Genomic DNA, 27,019 nt, shown 5'->3' on the forward strand with positions numbered 1-27,019 from the left:
TAGTTAATGAATGACTCATTTTAGGAGTTGAAGAAATTGATTTTCCACATTCTATTTGCTTACTTGGGCCTTTATTATGTATTTTCTAATGAATATCCAAGGTTGAACACCACTATGTAAGAAGCAGCATTGTCTTCTAGGATCATGGTGTTGGGCCAGGTAAAATTAAAGCTTTGCCTTGATCATTCAAGCCCTTGAAGTAAATTATTTGCTTCATTCTTACTTTGGCATTTTTCTCACTGTTTTATTACTTAGATAAGTGATCACCAAAATTCCCTGATCACACACATCCAACAATAAAAATGTTTGAGCAAGTTTTACAGGTGATATTATCAGTATATTTTATTTATAATTTATTTGTATCAACTAGTATGCTATTATATGTATTTATAAAAATACATAAACATAGTAATTACTAAAGGATGAGGAAAAGCATAAATATAAATGGAATTTTAAGTATTTTCTTTCTAATGCCCATCCTCCATGCACTCTGTTGGTATACCCCCCTCTCCAATTTTGGAAAACGCTAGTATGAAGTAAACTCATTACTGAACAAGGTGTAACAGAAGAGGACCAAACATAGTAACAAGTAATCTTCCTGCACCTCCTCAAACACATATATGTGTGCACATATTTCAAATTGCCAATTCTAAATTTTCTGTCTTTTGTTAAATCGGTGTATCTATTGTCTACTCATAGATCTTAATGGGTATTTGCAAAAATGCAACCTAATGAAAACAATTTGAAGAAGTCATATATCAAACATTTATATTATAGAGATATTATCCTTATTATTAAACTTTTTGCCATCAAAACTAAATTATTAACATGTAATCTTCAAAGAAGGAAATATTTTCTATGAGGAGTTTGTATATATATGTGAGGGAATCTGCATTAGGAAATTTTATCAATTTATTTCAATTTTATGCTTAAAGGTTTCTTTTTAAAGAAACACTAAGACTGTTAAATAATAACAATGGTTTATATTTATAGTCATTTGCTTCATTGAATTCTCATGAACAGCCCATTAGAGTCAGTTATGATTTTCAATTTACAGATGAGGAAATTGAGGCACAAACAGTTTAAGCTCATTGTTAGCCTCTTATCTTTTACACAAATTTTTTTTTGACCATTTGCCTTCAGAGCTGATTTGTTAAGCACATGTGAAAATTTCTTTTCATTTTTATAATTTCAACTTTTATTTTAGATTAAGGAATACATGCGCAGGTTTGTTACATATACAAATGTTTAATGATCCTTAATTTACAACGTAGAGTTATTTAAGGGAGATGGCTACAATATCAAATTGTAAAAGATATTTTGTTTCCCAGAGTTTAACTCAAGCTTGTCCAACCTGTGGCCTTGGAGCCTCATGTGGCCCAGGATGGCTTTGAATGTGACCCAACACAGATTCCTAAAGTTTCTTAAAATATTATGCGGTTGTATTATGATTTTTTTCTTTTTCTTTTATTTTTTTTTTCTTTTCAGCTCATCATCTCTCATTAGTGTTAGTGTATTTTATGTGTGGCCCTAGACAATTCTTCTTCTAATGCGTCCCATGGAAGCCAAAAGATTGGACACCCCTAGTTAAGTGTTAAATATATATACTTTAGGATGATGGGAAGACTGGTTATGCTGTAGGCCAGTTTACCGTCAGATCAGCTGAGTAATCACAAGGCATCCTCAGTTGATCAAGCCAGAGGGAAGCATGCAGGCCACGTCTGATTCTGCTTTTTCCCACTCTCTCATTACATGACCTATTAACTAGCAACCTTTTAAAAAAACAATAATAAATAATTCTTTACTCATGTACAGGTTTGTCAGTGGGTACTAGTAGCATTTTGAGACTTTTTTTTTGTTTTTTGTGGGTTTTTTTTGCAGAGAGTATACCACGTATTTCAACAACTTGAGCCTTTCACTCACTAAATACTGGGAATGCCTTTCCTCAGTCCTAATTTGCAACTCTCCCTACTGGGAAAGTTACCACAAAAGTTGAGAACCACTGCACTAAGGAGAGAATCAAAATCAGAGTTTTAGAAAAGTGTATGTGAAATGACACATTTTGTGTCTTGAACTTGTAACAGCTAGAGGAATATTCTTATTACATATAAAATCTAATTTATATTCACAAATACTCTACGGAATGTAACTAAAAACAAAATATTCATGGATGTGGACATTGCTCCTGCTACACATTTTAGATTTCATTTACCTTTTAGCTACAATATCACTGAATAATAAATTCCACAATTAGTTAAAAGAAAACAGGCAGAGAGAGTTAGCAACTTAAGCAATTGGGAAAACCAGACTAAAACTAATTTATATCAAACCCCAAAACTTAACACCTGATGGATTAACAAACAAGGGAATTATAACAAAGAATTGCTGTTTTTCCTGAATAAATTGGGAAAACTTACTTTAGTGTTTCATGCAGTCTCTGTTGATATAACTGACCTTAAGGAGAAAAATGATAAGGCATTACTATCACATAATATCTCACCTGAATATATATTCGTGTATGCCAGTCTTTCTATTTTGTTTGTTTTTTTCAGCTGTGAAAAATGACAATTCCTTAAGGAAGAGATGCCATAATAGATAAAAGACCTTTTTACCCATGGTAAAGAAACATAGCAAAGCTATTATAAATGATGTAGGAAGCTTAGGAAAATGAAAGCTGCTATTAACTATGACAGGCTGTCACAACAACAAAAACAGTAATCAATGCAATCATAGCAATAAGATAATATTTGTATTAGTTTCTTTCAAAAAGTTAATGGGCATCTTTTCTAAGTGAACAGTTTGGATAATGTTGGCAAAAACAGGAAAAACTGAGATAAAAATCTCAATGTGTAACATATTAACATTATTTGGAGCCACTACTCTACATATTTTTGTTTTTCTTCAAATTTCCTTTAATTTATATCATTTTTATATCATATTTATATCATTTTTTCTTTGCTCTTCATGATTATGTTATTATTTTTCTTTATGATCTAATATTCTTGAACTGAGTTTCCTATTACTTAGCTTCAATAAATCCATAATCAGCTAAAGTTGCATTATTTTAGCTTTTCACAGCAGATAATAAAATCTGCACTCATCATTATTTTTCCTATTGTAACAATACCATTACTCTTGCAACTTTAAGCAAGACTGCTGTATAAATATGTGATCACCCCACTTGGTATTCAATGAGGCACCTTCATTAGAAGTGTTATTTCAGACAGTGATGAAACACTGCAATGTGGAAAATGCCTTGTGTGGGAAACACTGCACACAGACACACATTAGCTGTGTGTTCAATGATAAACATTCCATGCACTCACAAGGAAGTTTGTTTCACTACTCCTTGTAAGTTACCTGGGAGCACTTTCTGACTTACCACTTGGCATTCTCGCCCTGTCTCTTAATGTTTAAGGGACTCCAGCTCTTCCTGACAGGACCCTTTCACTAAGGCCCCATAGAATCAACAACGAAACTGGTTTATTCACTGTATTTTTTTTTCCTAAGCTTTCTGTAATCCAGTGCACACTGTATGGGCCTCGCCTGGTAAAATACACATTGTAACTTCACTCTTTCATGAAAACATTTCTGAAGATCTAAGAGATGTGAACTTTTCTTTACCAATAACTTTCTCCATGGAAGCAAGATATATATAGTGTACCAAGTTCCTTTAATTCTGACCCAAGTTCAGAGAAGCCTCAAATTTTAACTTATTTTTGGTGAAGAATTTGTGTCAAGATACAGAGTGTGAGGTCTCTTCACAAATACAGAACTTGCTAAATCTGAGCATGAAAGGAAAGACCCCAGGATTCAAAATGTGAAGCTACGCAGCCTGAGGCATTTCAGAGTGGCTGGACGAAATACATTCCTTACAGTCATCAGTGTAACTTGTTGGTTTTTTTCTTTGGATGGGTTGGGGGGGGCTCTAGTGCAATTTTTGCCTTTCATTGGCCATATCAGTTACCAGTGATGCCCATTCACTGATACTGCAAGTGTATTAAATTCTCTTCTGAGTGATTTTAGGATCTTGAGGTTATTAAGACACCAAATTATGATGTTACTATTCCAAAGTGCAAAGTTTCTAACTCATATTCAGAGGACAGCAATCTCCCAAATAAGAATGTATTCATGATTTATTTTTAGTCTAGGGTGGGAAGAGTTTGTCCTGGTAGTCTACCAACCACGTGGCAGTGACTCCCCTCTTTAGGCCTCAGTTTGTTGATTTAAAATGAATGTTTATAACTAGATGATTTCCACACTGTTATTTAGTTCTGACATTCTTTTATTCTATGATTCATTGTATAATTTTATGGATACATTTCCAAGCCGCTTACTTTTTCTTTACTTTAAAATATCCTTGTTAAAAATGAAAAAGCATGTGGTTTTACCTTTGCAAACTCTCGTGTCTTGTCCCTAACGGAAAAGTATAACAAATTAATGATTGCGTACATCAATGTGCTTGTCCCTGTTGCAAAAATATGTAATTACTGCATGATGTAAAAGTTTTCCTTATTTTAAACAGTAATAGAGATAGACCTAAAGTAAAGCACTGCTCCTGTTGATGCAGCATATATCAGATCTTATCGTGGCTATTTTCTGCATGCCTGTAACTCATGTGGGCGTGAATTCTGCAAATAAACAACATCAATGACTAGCATTTATATCCGTTTTATTATTCCATAGCACAGCTTTATGTTCTAAATGTAGGTTTAGTACTTTTATCTAGCACTCTGATGCTTCTAACCCTCTTTGATTGTAACTAGTTCAGTAGCTTTCTTTTCAAGACACTAAGTTGATTTTATAAATTTATGAGTAAAAATGTATTCCATCCCTTTAATTTTATAACTTCTTTGTAAAATGTGATGTCTTTGTTGATTTTAGGTTTTATTCCATGTAAATGATCAATGCTTTTCCATAAAGAAGACTTTGATTAATGTCAATTTTTATCTCTTAAAAGGATCCTTCCCGGCCATTGGGGTGGAGGCGTTTTGCCCCAGCTTCCTGAGGGCAGGGTTTTTAAATAGCATCCAGGCCCCGCATCCAGTGCCAGGGGGAGGATCTTTGCCCCCCAGGATTCCTGCTGGTAGGTATTTCAGGTGAAGTTTTCTGCCACCATATACAGCAGTAGGACTGTGGTCATAGTTGATAGGCCCCAAATAAAAAATGAGTATTTCTTAAATTTATTGTGGAAAAGAAGTATAAGTGACTGCTTAAATGCAGGAACCATATTCATAATACCAAATGCTGTGATAATGGCACAAAGGAAGTGGAAGAAGGATTTGGACTCTGAGCACCCAATTTGCATGTGCTGCCTCCTTTTCTGAAAAATTTCTTTACTTAAGAGAATTAGAGCTTCAGATCCAAAATGTGTCACTCAAGAATAAACAAGGATGGACTTCAGACACTTTACCACTTGGAATTGGCCAGAAAAGTGAATTAAAAAATAAGTGTTCTTGACAGAAAGAGTAATTTCATAGAGTTGATAGAGACTTAAAGTATCCTTTCATTACAGAAAAAAATGATTTGAAGAAACCAGAAAGTAGCAACCTGAAAGACATTTTTTAGAATAAACATTAATATGCATTTTTCCCTAAAAATGCCAATCTGACCAAAGCTGTATTTTATTGAGAGAAACAAAATATAGGATACTGAGCATTTAAAAATGCAATTTCAAATTTACTAAAACATTTTGCAGGTTTTACATGGCATGATTGTAATTACAATTTGTTTCTTCCCTGACATTTAGTAAAATATCTAGCTACCTTCCTTCATTGTACCTAAAGGATGCCATCTTACTTTACATTTTATATGTGTCTTAGGAAAATAGAATTTGAATGTTGATTCTTGGAGTTTTAAAATCATAATTCTTGTGATTTTTATTAAAACTAATAATAATGCTAAAAAATTTATTGTAATGACATCAATGTACTCAGGAGAGCTGGCCCAGCCTGCTATGTAATTTGAACACTTGAAAAGACTGGGAAATCCAATAAAAGCAAAAATCCCAACAATGCACATTTCTTGTCCTTGTTAGCATAATTATACCAACAAATCTTAAGACCATTATACACTGATATTTTTCCTTTGCCTTTCAATTACTCTTTTCTACTTAATTAAAGCATATAAATATGCTTTGATGTCATTTAGCTTCATCACTGGATAGTTTATTGATGTGGTTAGATACTTTGTGGCCAAGAATACCACTGAAAAAGCAGAAACCAAAATTACACGAGTTAAAAGGTTATAAATTTTCACTTTATTGGGTGTTATATTGCCCTTTTTCTCCTTAGAGACAGAAATGATAACAATTGTACAGAAATTTTGTTGTTGATGATGTTGTTGCAAAGGATTAGAAAAAAAAAAAAAACTAAGGCAAGCTCTCAGAGTTAACTGCAAATATAAACATGTAGCTTTCATATATAATTAATATCTCAGTGATTGGAATTTAGAAGATGAGCAGATTGCGTAGAGTTTAATGGCCTAACCCTTAACTCTTAATGACAAATCTTGGTCAAGTCAGATATGTTTGGCAGAAATGACATTATGAAGTTTAGTAGTGACTTGAATTATTCAATATCACTGTTAGAAAACAAAAAACCTTTGTCATTTAGCTACTGAGAATGACAGAAGCAAGATGACTGTTCTTTAACACATACAGAAACGACTTTCCACAGAGGGATCTAAGAGAACATTCTAGCACTCTACTCTTCTAGGCTTTAAGCCAAATTTGCCTCGAGCTTTCATAGGAGAGAAAACTCAGTTCAGTTTTCATGACTTACATACAAATCAGGTGTAACAAAATTGCTTCATAAAAAATTTATAGATCTAAACTTGTCCCTGTTTCCACAAACTGAAATTAATTCAACATCAACACACTTTTCCTGGCTTATATCATTTTGATAAGTCATCCCTGTACATTTTGTGTAATACTTTTTTGGTAATGACTGCTACTATTTCAGAAGTTTTTTTAATCCTTTCTTGTTCAACTATAGCTTATTTCCCAAGATTTTTTTTTTTTAATTTTGCGTAAATAGGAATGAAGCTGTAATCATGAGAAGTTTTTATTGTTTTATATATTTTTAAAAAACAACTAAAGTATTTCTTTGCCATCTAATAGCTGAATTAATACCCTTCAGGTTTCAGACATCAATTTGAAGGCAGCAAGCAGTTTCTCCCATGGCCCATACCATGACACTTTAAACACTCAGCTGAAGGTTGGTGCCCACCGGGCAGCAAGTAAACTCACTTTCTACCAATTGATTATCTGTCACACGACTTTAACGGTCACATAAGACATTTTCTCTATCAGTCAAGAAATGTAAACACCTGTTCTAGTGCTAATTTAGCTCCCAACTGGTTATGATAATCAAATTTAAAAGAGATACGTGACTATGTCTTATATAGAATAGTTTTTTGCTTCACCTCACACTGTGCTCTTAAAGAGCAGTATTTCTACAGTGCTTACCTTTACACTAACCGTCATAATAACAGATTCATCGAATCACGAGACCCAGAAAGCAGACAAGCCTGAAGTTAGTATTTATGCAACAGTTGTCAACTGTTTATAGGTTTCTCATTTCTAAAAAGGTCAAAGTAAAGGGTTATTCTTCTTAGTTTCAGATGGAGAAAAACACCAGGAAGTACTAGCTGAAAATTGAATAGCAAGTATATCAACACAATTAACAGAATGCATTTGTGTAGTAGTCACCTGATACAGGAAGAAATCACAGAAGGCCGGGTTCAGTGGTTCACGCCTGTTTTCCCAGCAGTTTTGGGAGGCCAAGGCGGGTAGATCACCTGAGGTCAGGAGTTAGAGACCAGCCTGGCCAACATGGTGAGATGCCATCTCTACTAAAAATACAAAAAATTAGCCGGGCATGGTGGCGGGCACCTGTAATCCCAGCTACTTGGGAGGCTGAGGCAGGAGAATCGCTTTATCCCGGGAGATAGAGGTTGCAGTGAGCCGAGATGGTGCCACTGCACTCCAGTCTGGGCAACAAAAGCAAAACTTCATTTTCTTTTTTCTCCAAAAAGAAAAAAAGGAAATCACAGGAGAGGAGAGGAGAGGAAGGGAAGGAGAAAAGAGAGGGGAGGATAAAGGAAAGAAGAGAATGGGGAAGGAGAAGAGAAATTAGAAATGATGTAACTGCAAAATTATATTTTTAAAGGAAAGTCTTCCTCCACTATATTTATTACTATTTAAATCAAATTCTACCTCCTTGAAAAGAATGTGTCCCTCTTTTAAATAAGTTATCAGACATATTCTCTAAAATAATAAGCTTGCTCTCTTTGCTCCACGTAGTTATTTCTTTAACTTAATTGTGTGGTCAAACAATATTTGAAAGTGTTTAGAATATTTTTATATGCCATAGAGTATTGAGTATACATAGTCTTAGACTAGTGGATCACATTATGACAGATTTCACCTCTACCCGAATCCACTATATTTTTGGCAGTTTGATGTTTGCCATACACAAATGATAGGAGAAAAATAAAGCATTAAAAATAAAATTCTGCATTAGTAGTGATGGATAACACATAGAAATTTCATGAATTCACTTTTCTTTGTCACTTCTTAGCAGTAACTATCTGACATCATATGGTGTTTTAAATCTACATAAAATGCAACCATTACAATATGTCTCAAAAATTAGACCTACCTATAAGATGTAAAGGCATGTTTATCATCTGCTAATCACTCAGCAAATCACATCTTAAGATTGAATGTGTTTCTATCAACAAAATTTTAGCCTACATTTTTCTGTCAGTTTTCTATCAGTTGTGAGACTTGATAACTTTTTTACTAATGAAGTAACTCATATATATATATATATATAGAAAATGAAGTTACTCATGTATATATGAATATATATCTGTATATATGAGTTATGTTAGTTTAAGGTATACATTTGAGTTTGGACTAGTATCTATTCCATATATATCTATGGAATAGATATATATGTATATATGCTAGAGTGGAGTATAGATATATAGAGAGCTATACAGAGAGATAAATATGGAATGTGTGTGTGTGTGTGTGTGTGTGTGTGTGTGTGTGTGTGTGTGTATATATATATATGGATGTGGATTAGATGGTAGACCAAACTCAAATGTATACCTTAAACTAGCAAGTTTTGTCAATTGTAAGAGAAGTCTATAAAAGAGAGAACTAGGAAATAGGCAACATGTGGGATTTGGAAATAGGTTGTGAGGGAATAAAATCAGTGTTGAATATCTCCCTAATACTTCCTTCGTGGTTAATCATAGCAGTTCTTTAGTTATTGAAGAAATGTTCTCTGAGGTACCCTCTCTGTTTGCCTGCCTGTGCTTTAGGTACAATGCTGTATGTGTAACACCTCTTTTGACATTTTTACCTGAGCTTCTCTTCATTCTATGATTTGTGTTAGGTGCAAAGGAAATGGCAAAGATAGCGTGAGACTTCCTCTCTGCTACTCTGAATCAACTAACAGGAAAATTATGAACACATGTGTATTCAAAAACTGTATTTGCAATTACTGAGTCTATAATTAAGAATAATGTTTAAGGGCTGGGCGCGGTGGCTCACGCCTGTAATCCCAACACTTTGGGAGGCTGAGGCGGGCGGATCATGAGGTCAGCAGATCCAGACCACCCTCGCTAACATGGTGAAACCCCGTCTCTACTAAAAATACAAAAAAAATTAGCAGGACGTGGTGGCGGGCGCCTGTAATCCCAACTACTTGGGAGGCTGTGGCAGGAGAATTGCTTGAACCCGGGAGGCGGAGGTTGCAATGAGCCGAGATCGCACCACTGCACTCCAGCCTGGGCGACAGAGCGAGACTCTGTCTCAAAAAAAAAAAATAATAATAATAATAATAATAATGTTTAATATTATTTATTTATTTATCCGTTGGAAAGAGATTTGGATGAGCCTTGTACTCAAATACCAAACATTTTGACAGCCTCACTGCTATTCTGAGTAGCCATGTTAGAAAATGGATTAACAACCCGGATTTCTGTAAACCACATATCCAATAATTTCATTTCTATAGCAAAGGACATGCAGTCCTGAGCCAACATTAAAATGTCTTTACAGTCCACTAACAATGTTTATCAATATTTTCCTTTCCATATTTCATGTGAAATCCTATCTGGGCTGAAGTCAGGGAAAATATTGCATTCATTATTATCCAGTCAAAAAAATATTTTTATTCAGAAAGTATATAGCTTAGATGTTGCAGATGAGCCAGGAATGATAAATGCATTTGAAGCTATAGAAAATCTAGGATGTGTTGCATATAATAATATCAAGTTTTGATGCATATAGAGGACTGTAGAAAAGTAGTAATGCAAATATATAAGACTGGGTGGCAGACTTTGGGGAAATGTACACTGAGCTAAGGAAAATTGGCATAAACTCCATATGCCAAGGAAAGTCAACAGTGGAAAAGTATCTGCATTTTAAATATGATCAAATTGTACTTCAGAAAAATCAAAGTGAATCATTTTATTTCTTCATGTTTTTAGACATTCTTTAAAAAGTTAGTACCTTTTCTTTAGATTCACAATTTGGCATTTCAAAATTAATTACTTATGACAAAACAATTTCTGTTGGCTAAATTCTTCCAATTATATTTAAGTATTTTTCTTTAGCATATATTTTGTATTTAACAATATTTTGTTGTAATAAGTTTATACAACATAAGATACAGTGGCATACTTTTTAAGTAAGAGACTTTTAATGGGGAGATTTTCTTTTTTAATTGAAGGGTACATATTTTAGACATTTCTGCAGTTGAGAATGCTGCTAATTACCCTAGATGATGTATGTGTGAGTGTGTGTACACACTTAAACCAAAACTACTTATAAAGGAAATCAGAAAAACTAGATTAAATATACAAAGTAAAATCCTGAATAAATCATTCAAAATATAAAATATAATAAAAATGAAGTATTTATCTGGATTACTAACTCCTAGTTTCTTTATTCCTTGCCATTTAGATGATATCAAAAACACCAATACAGGCCTTACTTAACACCCATCTGCACAGTTCTCCCCAGAGAACTCTCCTCCTCTAAAATTTGTGCAGCTGCAGGCTTCAGAAGAAAACATTGCAGACGGCAGCTGTTATAAAACTAGGATGGAGATTCTGAGCCAGGTGTGGGTGAGACACCAACATTATTGCTATTTCAGGGGTGGGGAGAAGATAGAGAAGATAAGGTCACTGATGGAATGACAAACAGAACACACCGGCAAACCAAAGCACAAAGGAGGGTGACATCAGTGATTGCATTCTAGTTACACAACCCCAAACAACCCCTCTAAAATATTCGCAACGCTGTTGGTGCTAGGTTAGAGGATTATTTTAAAATGTCTGTTTAGGATACACTCTACAACAAATGCAAAGGGAGCTAACCAGATAATGTCGAGGTTGCATTCCGGTGGCTCACTCTTGCTTAAAGTCAGTGGGTTCCAAAGAGCATGTACATCATCCTTTGGTTCTTTGGTTTACTTGAGGAGAAATACACGGTACGTTACAAAATGATATAGAGTTTAAGGAAGGCAAGTTCAAGGTATCAGTTGGAATAAGAAAAATCAGGATGGAAACATATATAAAATGGAAGGTATAATTTAAACCTTCAAATGACATTCAGTTTATAAAAACTTTATTGCAGAGTTTATGAGTTTAAAGACTCCTGTGGACTGATGATTATGATACTGTGGTACAGGTCATGAACTCAGATTCTTTTTGGATTTTATACTTTATTTCTTGGCCAAAAATAAGACTCCTCATTATAAACCAGGTGAAAACTCAGCAGTTATTTAACCTTCCTCGCCAACCCTGATTTTGAAAATCCAATGAAGGCTTCACTCTTTTCCCCAAGAAAATGGACATGTGATCATGTATGTAAGTGTTTACATACAATTTTAGGAGGTCTCTGGACACCCTAAAGTTCACACACAAAGAACCCCTGGTTCTAAAGAATTCAGTGTTCTATATATAAAGTTAGGTTTAACTGACATAAGTGAGCATCATCTTTATGTAAGACTGGCAGTGCATTTTTTTAAAAAACTGCATGATGCATTTGATATCAAGCTCTTGAGCAGCACAAAGAAAATTTTTATTTTTCTCCTGCCAGAAAGACATGAAAAATCTTGAAAGAGCCTTTAAGTAATCTCTAGATTTTTTAGTAGTTGTTCTTTTTACCTTCTCTGTTTTCAGAATTTTTAAATAGTTCTAGCCTTTGGCCTTAACTAAGCCTTCTTATTAGCATAAATGTTTCTTTTATTTTAATATCATTTGAATAAGTTTGAATCTTAAAAATAGATATTTATATATATATGGCTATTTAAATTCTCCATTGAGAACATACCTACTCCCTAGAGATCTTCATGTTTTATTATTACAGATTGTGCCATTTATTTTGGTCCTATTCAAAGAAACTATCAGCACTTTCAAAAGATGCATTCAAGAATCATTTTCTTCTTACAAAGAAAAATTCTTACATGGTTTTCTAAGTTAGTTGAGTCTCCATGTAATCAGTATTCACTATTTGTGCTCGTTGGTATTGTTTTGTGAGTTTTCACCTTAATTGGGAACATAATAGGAAACTAAGCTGCTCAACTGGCTCTTCCTTTCCAGAGAACCATGTTGATCCACACAGGATAGCATACATGCCCTCATGGGATGCTGGACCACTTAAGAATATAACTAACATGGAGACAGACCAGCCCTGCTATAAAACATGCGTTGGCTCAGGCTTCATTGTTTTGCTTTGTAGGACAAATCACAGTGGAAGCTGCCCTATGACACCATGTTGGCTTTTCATATTTCTATTCACAGAGGTCTTAACAGAGAGTGCATTTATCAAAGCTGAACTTTTTAAAAATTAAATATATTGGAAGAGTTGCAGAAAAGATTAAGAAATAAATAGTAACTTGCCTGGTGCATTGGGGGTAGGGGGAAGGAAAGTAGTCGGTGGTTTAATTATGTCATATGTATGACTATTTAACAAATGTTTTGCCATTATAATTAAAATCACTCTGTAAATTACCTACACAGTTAGAATACATGAAATATGTTCTGTTTAGGGGTTTATTTTATTTTTAAATTTTCTGATAATTTTCTTTTGACAGTGAATGATACAGAAGAGCAGAAAGCAAAATATTTGAACACTCATTTAATAATAAGAATTTTTCAAGCCAGAAGTAAAGCATAGCATTTGAAATACTACTGGAAAATATGATGCTTTCTACCGAAAGCTTAGGGACTCTCTTAAAATATTCAGAATGTAACACTTGCCCTAGTGTCTTCCCCAGAGTTTTTGCAAAAGCATATCACATTGCTGCTCTTAAATATTCTTACATATGCCTCTTACATAACTGAAATTTCAACTGCTAAGCCTTGTCTTTTTAAGCCAAATTTGAGAATATTAATATAAGACAAATTTATTTTTAATGGAACCTTAAGATTATTATCATAAACTGATGTTTGAGAAAGCAAAATCTGAAGGTTTTTCCAGCCAGTGTCCTTAGTACATATTTCCTCTTTGTGTAGAGCGTTTTACAGCTTTGTAGGCCTTTAAAATCCTGGAATTTCTCAACAAAATATCCTGGGGAGCAACACAGTGCCTGGTTCATAATACCCTTCCAGGATGTTTCTAGGATAAGACATGGAGATTTGGGGTAATGCTTTATGCTCCTCAAACTACTAATGGAGACATTACTTTGAGGTATAAGGACATGGCCAAGCATTCAGACTCTGGAGCCAGATTGCCTGGCTTTAAGCCTTGCGCTGCCAATTACTCACTGTGTGTCCTTAGGCAAGTTGCTTAAACTCTCAGTGCATCAGTAACCTTACATGTTTAATTGAGCTAATAATTACACATGCCACAAGGGTCAATATGAGGATTAAATGAGTTTAAACATGTAAAACTCATAGAACAGTGCCTAGCATATTGAAGAACTTATAAAAAATTATTCTTACCTGCATGCTGATTTAGAGTAGTATCTATTTTTAAATTATACAAATGGATTTTAAAGAAGAAAACCAAGAACTAAAGCAGCATATATTATTTATTTGACATGTAATTTAATTTAGTTTTGAACTTACACATTATGCAGTATTTTAAGACATGAAAATTCCTTGCTGTGTTTTTTGTTGCTACCTAATAGTAATTCAACTATTAATTATTACATAACCACTTCCTTCATAATTTTGAGAAAGCAAAAAGTCACAAATAATTTCAAAAGATATGCTTTTAATTTGTATATCACCGTTACTTTTCTAAATGTGAATGTAATACAAAATCAAGAAAGACATTCTTAAAAACTCATTTGTTATTAAAATTTTTCAGCATAGTTAGTATCTTATAGTAAAAACAATCCAACATGAGGCAAATTTGGCAGTAACTTTCATTGTTAACCTGACACTTTTAGTTAAGGAGAAACCTTTTTGCCTATATGGTAATTTCTAGTAGGAAGAAGGACATCACTGAATATTACTGAGGTCAACAGATGCAGATGGCATGCCACTGCTCTCTGGAACTGGCAGGAAAATCATGTTTTGTTTCTCTAGCCTCACACCTTTCATTTACTCTAACAAATCTAGATGAAGAAATGTTACTGTTTTCATAAATGCAGATCACCTCTCCTAATTTTTGCTCAGCTCTTTTATCACTAAAGTATTTTTTTCAGTATTTTTCCGAGGGTATTTTGCTTACCACTTAATTTTAAAAAGCAAATGACATAAATTAAGGGGGAAAAATGGAATCGAATCATCTGACTATATAAACTGAGGGTTTTCAAATAGCTCTAAGATTAAAACCATCAATTCTAAATTAACCCATAAAGCATGTTACAGGCAAAAATCTGTAAACAGAGTGCAGAAGATACAACACAGATTGTTAATGAGAATAAGAACCTACTTTTAGCAGATGTTATTGTTAAGAAACTATATATTATGCTATTTAAAATAGGAAAATACTCTTTAAAGTATTTTACTCTACTCTGAGAAACCATCTTGTTCATTGAAGCAATTTCAAACCTGTCAATTTCAGGCATATACGATTTAAATGGACCTTTGAGACCATCCAGAGAGCTCCTAAATTTACTAACACTAGTCATTCTATTAATGAACCTTATTAGCTCTGCAAGCCACTTCTTAGCTTAGGATTCAACATCTGGTCAGTAAGGTAACATATAATACTCAACATATAGCCATTCATTTAATTAGCAGTTATTGGGTGATTCAGTGTTCAGCATTGGGTTCTATCCTCTGTTTTAAGCACATTATCCTTTTCATCTCACCACCCTAAGGAGGAGGTTATAATAATATGCCTATATATAATAAAATCAATAATAATAACCAAATGAGGAAATTAAACTGTGCCCATGAGAAATATATAATATTCAAATGAGGAAACAGAGACAGTGAGTTGAAAAGTGAGTTATAAAAGGTTACTTGTCCAAAGGGGAAAACATCTCCAATATCAGGCTATGTGACTCTCATCTTACAACTTCAACTGTGCTGTGCTGGCCAGGCAAAATATAGAGTAAGCCATCATCCTAGTTTGCCTGGGACACAAGAATTTTAGTGCTAAAACTGGAAGTTTACTGCATCATATGAAACATGTAACTAGCAATAATTTTACTTTACTTAGCCAAAGATGATGAAATAATTTTCATGTCAATACCAATCTGCGATAAAGTATAAAAATTTTCTATGTTTTAAAACTTTTTGTGACATAGTGTGCAAACATACCAATACAGAAGCAGATACCTATGCACAAAAGGAAAGGAAAGTAGATGGACATCAACATTTTAGTGACAGACATTATGCTAATTATATATGCTCTCACCTGATTATTGCAAAAATTTTATGTAGTACATGATATTATTCTCATTTTATATATGCAAAAACTGAAAGAGCTAAAATAACTTCCCTAAGATCATGCAACTACTAGGTAGTGGAGCTGAAATGTGAATTTTGCTGTCTTCACAACAATAGTTTTGATAATGTAAGTAATTTATGATTAAAAATGATTGGATTTGCCATTCTGTTATTTCAGTAAATCTTTTGTAGGTCTGGAATTATTCTTAGAGAACATTCATATGTGTGTGTTCCTTCTGACATTCAATTCAAAAAATATAAAATTGAATATCTACTCTATGCCTAGCTCTGTGCTTAGATAGCGACTTTATAGAGAAGAATTGGGCATTATGTCCTGAGTTCAAGGCCACTTTAGAATGGGAGACAGACACCTATGTTGTGAACATTAATACTCTACCATAAGTGTTCTAAAATTGATTGAGATATAAAGGGAGGAGAAAGTAAACAATCAAGACTTCCTAAAACAGAGAGAAATTCATAGGAGAATTTACAATGGAGATGATATTTAAGCTGCTTGTTTTAAAAGTATATGATTTTTGTCAAGTAGAGGTAATGAGAAGGCAGTCTTCCAAAGAAGAGAGGAAGATACAAGTAAAGTAATATTCAGGAAATTATGAATCACCAAGAGAAATTGAAAAAGAGCCATAAATTATTTGCCCAGGCTAAAGTCAAGAAGGGTATTTCCTAGGTTTTCTTCTATGATTTTTATAGTTTGAGTTCTTACATTTAAATCTTTAATGCATCTTGGGTTAATTTTTGTGTATAGTGAAAAGTAGGAATCCAGTTTCATTCTTCTGCATATGGCTAGCCAGTTATCCCAGCACCATTTGTTGAATAGGGAGTCCTTTCACTATTGTTTGTTTTATCAGTTTTGTCGGAGATCAGATGGTTAGGGTGTGTGGCTGTTTCTGGATTCTCTATTATTTTCCATTGGTCTATTTTCCTGTTTTTGTACCAGTACCCTGCTCTTTTGGTTACTGTTGTTTTATAGTATAGTTTGAAGTTGGATAATGTGATACCTACAGCTTTGTTCTTTTTGCTTGCACTTGCTTTGGCTATCTGCGTTCTTTATGGTTCCACATGAATTTTAGAATAGTTTATTCCTAATTCTGTGAAAAATGAGGTTGGTAATTTGATGGGAATATCATTGAGTCTGTAAATTACTTTGGGCAGTATAGCCATTTAAATGATATCGGTCTTCCAGTTTGTGAGCTTGGAATGTTTTTCCAGTTATTCATTTCATTTCTGATTTATTTCAGCAGTGTTTTGTAGTTCTGTTTGTAGACATCTTTCACTTCCTTGATTAGTTGAAAAACAGGAGATATGGGAACAGGGTGAAGTAAAAGGTGAAACTAGAAATGAAGGTAGATAAGAGATTGTAAATGAACTTAATTACCAAGCAATTTAGACTTTAATTCCGCAATAAACAATGAAGTCTTAAAATAGGGGAATGAGGCATTAGCCCTTTTTACTAATTGGCTGTTTAATTATTTCTAGTGCCCTTTGTACTATACACCCTGTGAGAGCAGAGATTTTACATTGACTGATGATGTGTCTCCAGAACCCAGAAGAGTACTTGCTGCCTAGTAGGCATTTAAAAAATTTTTTTGTATCACTGAATGTTCAAAAACAATGATTTTGCAAGAGTTAGCTTACAATGGGGTACCAGATAGGAGCAAAGAAACCAGTAAAATATTACTGAGCAAGAGAAAGCAAAGGCAGAATATGGGCAGTGGCAATAGATTTTATGTAAAATCAGCAGAACTTCATAATTTATGAACTAGAAAGGGTTTAATAAAGTGAGAAGTCCAATGTCACAAAAGAGTTTCAAACCTGGATAACTAGATGGATGGTGATGTTTTAAGAACACAGGATTATTAGAGGAAAAGAAAGTTCAAGGCAAATGTTAAAAGTTTGGATTTGAACTGAATGAGGATGAGATGTATTTTGAATGTGATCTGATAATCATCAGGCAACACTATAAGAGGAAAATAGTTCTTTAATTTGAGTACTTATGTGAATAAAAACAATGATTTAATATAATATAACTGTGTTCAAATGGCATAATCCATGTCTTCTGAGTGCCTTGGAGGCATAAGAATATTTCATTTATTATCAAACCCATTTGAGATTATAATTGTAATTCACTGTCTCTACAACAGAAATGTGGAAGGTAGAATAGATTAAATAACTGGTCCAAAGAGTCCTGAATTGCAACTGGGGGGAAAAAATACAGGCGCTCTGTCAATCTAAGTTATCACCACAAATTTTATTAACTGGTAGACAAAATATAAACTTGATAGAATGTTAAATAACTGAATGATCTAAACTGGAATAGAGTTTTGAGGTTGTTGAGATTTGTTTTGATTCTTCATTTTACTGACTGCACATTAGAAATTGCCAGACTGATAGAGCATACTACATCCAGCACAAACTCATTACTTATATGAAAATGTTAAATCTCTCTTATCCTCTTTTTTCACAAATATTCTCTGAGGCAAAAAAAAAAAAAAGGATTTCACTGGCAAAATACTTTAAACAGGGTATCTATGGAACATTTAAAGAATTATTTTGTTTTCTTTAACAACAACATAAGAAAAGTGTAGTCTTATGATTATATAGTTTATCCACACCACCTTTATCAAAATCATCAGAAGTATTAGGGAACATTTGAAAAATATATATTGGTCGATACTCCCTTAAAGTCTTAATGTAAGAAAATAATTTTTCTTGTCTATAACAGAAAAGTATGATAAGGGGTTTTTGCAATCCATTGTCTCCAGAATATCAGTAACTGATTTCTTAGAGTATCTTCATTCAAATGCCATTTAAAATATATAACCATTTCTGGGATATTTATGAAGGAAAACCTAAGAAATTCAGTTTGGTGACTTGTAAAGTATCTTTGAAAGTCTCTTAAATCAAATACATGAGACTTGAAGTGATCTGGGGATTTCAAGAATTGACTAATTCAAGAAGCCTGGTTTGTCCACTGACTTTAGTATGATGCAAATACTAAGATGATTCTGTGACATGAGGCACAAGGGGTGACTGGCTAAAATTGTACAAAGGGAAATAAGGTGTAACATTTTGAAAATTTAGAAGGAGATAATAAATTACTTCCAAATATATCTTCCAAGAACAATAATGCAATATATAATTTTTACATATTGGAAAACACCAAAAAACACTGTTGCCAATAGACTTCTCTCACCTAAAACAGATTTAAAGATTAACATCCTAATTTCCATAATTTCCCTTGTACTTATCTATTTTCTTGATTATAAAATGTAATAATGGATTGTAAAGTTGCTTATCATCTTCACAGTATGACTAGCTTCTTCCCCGTTGAAAACCAAAACAAATTACAGGCTAGATGGAGCAGTAGTTTAAAAAAAAAAAAAAAATTCTTAGTTCAATTAACAGCTATTCTCAGTTGATGCTACTACACAAAATACAAAAGATTAAGAGTTCAAATGCGAAACTTCTAATTCACAGGAAACCAGGGAAGTCTTCATTTGATTCTTTATTATTCTTAATGAGAAGATAGAACTTGTCACTGATGAATTTTAAGATTGCCTAAAGTATCTCCCAAAGAGTTATAGATGGAACTAATTTCGAAGTACTGTGTATTCACATAAATCAGATCCTGCTGAAATACTCCAGAGTCAGTTTCTTAGGAATTATAAAATCAAGAAAAGTTAACTTGTTTTCATGAAGTACCTACTATGATTAGGTCCATGGCAAGTGACCTTGAGAATCCCAGTGAATGAGGATACAAAGCATTATGGGAAAATAAGAAAGAAAAACAACTTAATATAAAAACATGCACAACATTTCATAGTGTACACAATAGATGTGATGGAAATGAAACTATAAGAACGATCACTGTGAGAGACTTTTAGGGAAGAGGTGTGTTGTATAAATTCTAAGGGAGTGGGGAGAGATGGTGAGATTAGAGAGAGAAGCAAATTGGGAGATTATCCTGGCAGGTGACTACACAAGTAAAGGAAGAAGGAGACAGGATTAAATAAATAGAAGAACTAATAACAACTGGTAGAGCCGTGGATACAAAGGCTAGTTAGGAAAGATGTGGTGCATCACTGGAAAGAATTGACTAACAGGGTGAGACTTGGAGCTTTTATCTATAAATGCTTTCTGAAAGGCACCTATAGCATAATGGTTAAGACCTCAAACTCTGAGACAGACTACTTGATACTGCCACTTACCAGCTATTTGACTTTGGACAAGTACTTTAATTTTCTATCCCTCAATTTCCATATCTGCACAAGAAACATAATTATGGCATGTACCAATACCAGTGAAATGCTTGCAAGCTCTTTTTATTCTAATAAGACTGGCATTCTTAAGGGAAAGATAAATGTTTGTTAAAGACAATAAAAACTAAAAGTGTTCCTCTGACAGCAATGGTCAAGACAGATTAAAAAGTTGTGACTCTGCAGGCAGGGGAAGAAGACATCAGGCAGTCATTGTAATAACCCAACTATTCCCATTAACATTCAGAATCCATTGTCATTCAAAATGGAATATTGGACTCAGAATTTTTATATTTAAGTACAAAAATGACCTTTTGTTTTCCTCACCTTGCTACCTCAGTGTTTCTATCTATGTCCTACCCCCAAGCTCCCTGAAAGTATAGCCAAATAAAAGATTTCATGATGAACTTTAAGGTTTAAAACCTGAATCTTCTAGATCCCTGCCCACAAGAGTGCTGACAGTTCGTCTGACCTCGATAATTGCCAATAAAGTTCTTTATTCATATTTGGGTAAAATTAATTACTTCGAGGAACATTATAGAATATAGGTTAATATTCACTACAAATGGAAAACTTCCTTGGATTGTAATTTTATGCATGATAAATTGGGAGCTTTATTAATAGATTTAACCTTTAGCACATCTTTATTTAAAATATAGATTCAAATGTAAAGTCTAGCATTTGCATACATTGTACTAATTCATAATAGTCACCCTTTCTAACCCACAAGGCTTTGAGTTCATAAAATGAACATGAATTACAATGAGATCTAATATTTCCATCAATAGTACACATCAGTTCTTTCGAGATCTCCTTCGTGTTTATAATGAAAAACTGTGCACAGTGCAGATTGAAAAGTTAAAAATTCCAACAAGAGGTGAGAAACACAGAAGTAAAAACTAAATATGTCATACATGCTTATTTCAGGTGAATACCACTTCCCCTGCATCTGAAATGAGTTTATCTTTTAAACTTGGGCAATTGGGCAGAACAAATGCATTCACTTCTTTGAAATAGATCAGTTATTTATGTCAAATATTCTACCTAATAGAGGTGTATTCGGAACTGTAACAGTGTAACAATTGATATGATAAAAAAGGAAAGAAATTATGTTCAGTTTCTGATCTTATCTTCTGTACCAGACTACAAAATCAGAGTTACTTATTTTTCATGTACTGCTATCGTTGCTCTGTTGATCAAATCTATGTCCAATGAAAACATAATCAGGAGCTATTACAAATCCTACAAGCTTTGTAGCATTCATCAATCTAAAATTTTTCTGCTTAAAGGCCCTTAAAATCAGACTATGACCGATGGTTTATAATTTCTTAAAGAGAATTTATGAGTTTCTCCTTTCTGCTTTGCCTTAGGAATATTTCAGAAATGCCCACTCTAATATAAGTCAGCCAAAATTGCTGTACTGCCTTAGAAGTTGTACCATAACTGCAAAAGCAGCTATAATAACTGCTTAAATCTTACTTCAGCTCGTTGATTGTTTTCTAAGGAAAAACTAGAGGACAAAAAGAACATAATCTAAACAAGTGATTGCAGGGCTTTAGGAAAAGAAGTACCTAATTCCTTTGTAATTTATATTGTAATTCATGTCCTTTTTATGAACTCAAAAGGAAATAATGCTATAAAGAAATATAGAGATGCCTATGTATAATATGAACACTTTTATAGAAGCAGGTTGGAAAATGAAATTCCTATTAATAAAATACAAATAATTTAGTTACCACAGCTGGGTATCTCTTAACTGCAGCACATATTTTCGTAATTGCTCTAATCCATGTGTGTTCTCTTGCTCTTTTGCAGGCAGACCAGTAATGATTGTGGTGGAATATATGGAGAATGGATCCCTAGACTCCTTTTTGCGGGTGAGGTGTTCTTTTCTGATGGCATTTAAATAAGCTGTTCTCAGTTCTATATTTAAATCATTTATCATAAATTAATTTTTGCATAATGTTATTCATGGATTTTCTGTGAAGAATAGCAGTGTTTTCTCTAGGGTGCATTTCCCTGATACTGTGATACATTAGAGTGTTACTAAGCGGGGAGGATGTACACTCAATAACATAATTGATTTCTCCTATAAATTCACTTGCTATATGTGTGTGTGTGTGTGTGTATACCAAATAATGTTATCATGAAGAAAGATGAAATGAAACTCAGTTGCCTCACAGTCATTAATTTTGCTTTATCACATTTAACTATGTAGTACGATACTGTATGTATTATCTATATCTATAAGGCTGAACTCCTTAACTGATCTGTATGTACCAACAGTGACTCAAGTTCATTTCAGAAAATGTTCTATTAACTTTGTCCTTCTTCAGTTCATTTGGCTGACTATTCAGAAAACAAAAGGAGGAGGAATAAAACTTCTTTAGCAGAGATTTCTTTTACAAAAACATTATTTTTAAAGTGATTTATCCTTAAAAGTATAGTACGTACAAGAAGTAATTTATTATAGATAGTGATACAAACACAAACTGAGAAGGCACCAGGAAGTTATATTTCAAGGTATATTTATAATACATTTAAGATTTGAAAAACCATCATGTGCTATGAAAATATTCATTGATAGTGAAAAAATGAAATACAGAAAATAACTGCTATAGTAAATATTTTTCATCCCCAGCAAAGGTCATATATTTGCATGTCACTGCATTTTTAATTATCTATCTATCTATCTATCATCTATCTATCTATCAATCTATCTATCTATCTATCTATCTACAGAGAGATAACTATTTTTCTCACTTACAAAATGGCTGGACTTTGCCACTTGGAATGTTACATTATTTTTCTTCTTTATTTTCATGTGAAAATAAAACACTTCACTTCATTCTTTGCCCCATGTTATGTGAATAAGTTCTGTTTGCATCTCATCTTTCTCTCTTGATCTCATTTTCATTTATTTTTCTTCATTCTGGGTCCTCTTCTTCCAACTACTCTGAACGCTAGCAGTGATGATATATTTATACTCTGACTGGGCTTGATGTCCAGATTCAATCCTAGAAGCTGAATTCAGCAAAATCATCAAGTTATTATAGAGCAATACTGCTCATGCAGTGTATACTCTCAACCAAGTGTGCTCTGTAAGGTAAAATGAAATTCAGAGGTGTTTGGGGACATGAACTGTTTGTTCTTCTCTGTAGCCATTCTAAAAATGTGTTATTTTATAGCTTGTATTCATTTCACCTGTTCTAAATTATTTTAGAATAATTTATCAGGACCACCTATGGTACTTGAAATGCTTGTATACTAATGTCCTTCCATTATGTTTCTTCAAAAACTCATTTTTATCAGATACATATCAAAATGACTCATTATCTAATGATGCTTGGGTTAGGTTGGTTTTCTTTTTATTTTCTTCTTTTTATTTTTGCATCAGCTGTATTCTAAAGCAGAATATAATGGCAAACAATATAGCAGATATTCAATCTAAATTGCTGCCAAAAATGGATCAAATGAGTACCACAAGCAAATAAGGTGGGAAATAGTAGCTTCTCACCTAATTTATATATTTTATTCTGCAGAATAATGAATCAATTAAATGTTATAAATAAACAATAATATGTTATAAATAAAAGATTTACTTCTAAACATCCTACTACATGTTTAGAAGTAGTGTATTTTATGCTTTAAATTTTAAAGCCTAATATTGTCCAGCTCTTATTATATACTGTGTATGTAAGACATTATCAGAGATTCTAGGAGGAAAGAACCTGAATACCTATCTCAGTTAATTTTGGCTCTACTTATGGACTGTGTGACATTGGGCATGGTATCAAATTCTCTGTACCTCTGTTTACTCATTATAAAATTCTCTGTCCCTCTGTTTACTCATCCACTTCATGCAATTATTATAAAGATTAATTGATTGTTGTAAAGCTTATAGAATAGTGTGTGACACATTGCAGGTGGCAGAGCAAGGATTCAAATTCAAGTCTCTGTGACTCAAAAAGCCATGCTCTCATGCATTATGAATTCATTTTATTAAAATGCTTACTACTTTTCCTTATAAGTCCACTACCATCTCCTCATGTGGTCTATGTCCCCTTTGCGGCATAGAGTTTCTAAAAGTCACATTATTATAATGCAAAAAAAAAAAATCAAATGAATGGAAAAATAGGGTCAATACTTCCATCTTACTCTTCTTTAATGTTCTTACCCTTCTTTGTAATCATCTCTCTTCTTAGAAACTCAAAGTGCTTTATAAACTTTATGTCAATAACAGATACTCAACTCCCCATGACAAGCAGAAATAAAACATAAATATATATAGCCCATAAATTTTCAAAAGCAAAGTCATTTTTCAAACTACAGCTTTAGAACATAATCACAGCTTATGTGAGCACAGGAAGGAGGAAGTGACTAAGTGCACTGTGTAGTAGGGGAGCCATCCGTGGCTCATTAATAGCCTTCTGTGCTTACTGGAAGCAGAAATGATTTCCCTTTGGTCTCCCACACTGTTTGAAAACTGCTTCAATTTGCTATTTTATTATGAAGGAGTGGTAGCACTACTAACTACAAGATTACATCTTAGTGTCAGTGCTGGTGGCTGGCTGGCTTTCATATGGCACTGGATTCATGAATCTCATACCGTTTGGGATCCTTGTGGACGTTCTTCCAGATATATATCAGCAGAGGGACAGTGTAGTCAAGTGTGTGTGTGGGCTGGTGTGCGAATATATACGTGTGTGTAGAGAAGGGATGTATGTGTGACCGTGTGTATTTTTAATTTTAAAATTGAATACATTCTGACTTAGCAAGCAGCTCAGCAGCAGCCTGGCTGCCCAGAAGGCACAGCCTCACCAATGTTTGGATTTTTTAACTTTTCTAAGCCCATTTGGGGATAGTGGTCAAGGTTACACTTAATTCACAGTAGTGTATTTTCTCTAATTTCACTAAAATTTACTGGTGCAAATTAAGTATAACCTTGACCATTATCCCCATACAGGCTTTTTCCAGCTATACATACATTTGGATTTAGTAAATACTTTTTGGGGCACTTACCTGCAAACCACCTACCTCCAAATTTTAGAAATTCCCATTTTAGAACATTCCACTTAGAACTTCCCATTTTTATAACAATATTAACTAGCAATCTAAACTAAATATAGCTATAGAATAACTTTGAAATGCCACATGTCAACCACAAAATATTTTGTTTTATAACATTTGTTATATCTGATTTATCATATCGCAAAATTCAGTTATACCAAAATATAATACTAAATATACTACTGGTTTCAGTGCAAGAGGGTGTGTTCATACTGCAGCCTTTTGCTCACACCTCAAATCCTTTGTCATGAGAGAAAAGGAACACTTACTGTTTTGTTTGTTTGTTTGTTTGACAGAGTCTTGGTCTGTCACCAGGCTTGAGTGCAGTGGCACGATCTCAGCTCACTGCAACCTCCACCTCCCAGGTTCAAGTGATTCCCCTGCCTCAGCCTCCCAAGTAGCTGGAACTACAGGTGTGCATCACCACACCCAGCTAATTTTTTTTTTTTTTTTTTTTTTTAGTAGAGTCGGGATTTCACCACGTTGGCCAGGATGATCTCTATTTCCTTACCTCGTGATCCGCCTGCCTCAGTCTTCCAAAGTGCTGGGATTACAGTCGTGAGCCACTGTGCCTGGCCTATACTTACATTTTTTACAATGCAAATCACTTAGGAAAATAAGAAAGGGGGTCATCTATAACCCAAAAATGTAGGAGAAGTTAATAAAAGAAAGCAAGAAGGATTTAATCAAGTAAGGAAATCAGCTCAAAATATGCTCAGGGAAGGATGGCTGGGAGCAAGAAAAGTGAGTGGAAGGTGGTGCTATCAATTGAAATAATACAGAGGAGGAACAGGATGGACTGGTAGTTGGAAGGAAATGTTAAGTTTAATTTTGGTCATGTTGCATTTGAGTTGTCTGTGGAACATCCAATGAAAATGTTCAGTGGGTGGGGACCAAGAAGGCTGACTAGAAGCAACTACTGTGTGTGACTCTTACAGAGAGGAATAAAGGGGTGAATAATACAGAACCTCCAACTGAAACATCCAGGTACTTGCATTGGGACTGATCAGGGAAACAATTTGACCTACAGAGAATGGAGAAAAGGAAGTCAATGACCCACCCGGGAGCAACGCAGAGCAACAGGAACCTCCCCTACCCAGGGAAGCGCTTAGTAAATGTGTGACCCCAGGAAACCACACTTCTCCCATGGATCTTTGCAATGCTTGGGTCAGGAGATACTCTCATGAACCCACCCCACCGGGGTCTTCAGTCTGACACAGAACTGTGTGAAGTCCTGGCAGAAAAGCTACTCAGATGCACAGAGTCCTGGAAGCTTTATATATGCTGGCTCTGGGGTCCCTGGAGTTGCTGCTGTGACAGCAACTCAGGCAAGGTAACAAGTTGGACCTCCATACATACCCCTGAAAAGGGAGCTGAATCCAGGGGGCAGAGCACCATCAGTCTGCAGGCCCCACTTCCAGGGTACCCTGCAGGATAAGACCTACTGACTTGGAATTCCAGCCAGCCCCTGGCAACATTGTTGCTCCTACCTGGGACAGAATAGAGTTTCCTTGGGGGAGGGGCAGGCCACCATCTTTGTTGTTTGGACAACTTAGCCATTCCAGTCTCTGGGCTTTGGGAGCCCAAATTGACCAGGGATAGAAGGGATCCCCCAACACATCTCATCTACTCTACCAAAACATGTCCAGATTGCTTCTTTAACCAATCTATTCCTCCTCACTGGCAGGGCATCCCAACTGGTGCCTCAAGCCACCCCCTTCTGTGTTCTCCGGCCCAACAGAGGTTTGAATTCTCCCTAGTATGGAAAGGCCAGAAATGGGTGGGCCGCCATCTTT

The 27,019-nt window shown here is 34.3% G+C and overlaps 1 protein-coding gene across 2 annotated transcripts in view; it reads left to right on the top strand.

Moving 5' to 3' along the window:
• Positions 1 to 27,019, top strand: part of EPHA6 (EPH receptor A6) — a 930,608-nt gene that overhangs the window by 772,445 nt on the left and 131,144 nt on the right. For both annotated transcript variants that reach the window (XM_025376846.1, XM_025376848.1), the window contains 2 exons: positions 4,961 to 5,086; positions 21,969 to 22,030. In XM_025376846.1, the coding sequence (XP_025232631.1) occupies positions 4,961 to 5,086; positions 21,969 to 22,030 (188 nt within the window). The remainder of the gene's footprint in view (positions 1 to 4,960; positions 5,087 to 21,968; positions 22,031 to 27,019) is intronic.

Source organism: Theropithecus gelada, chromosome 2, assembly GCF_003255815.1.
Source record: "Theropithecus gelada isolate Dixy chromosome 2, Tgel_1.0, whole genome shotgun sequence".
Lineage (NCBI taxonomy): Eukaryota > Metazoa > Chordata > Mammalia > Primates > Cercopithecidae > Theropithecus > Theropithecus gelada.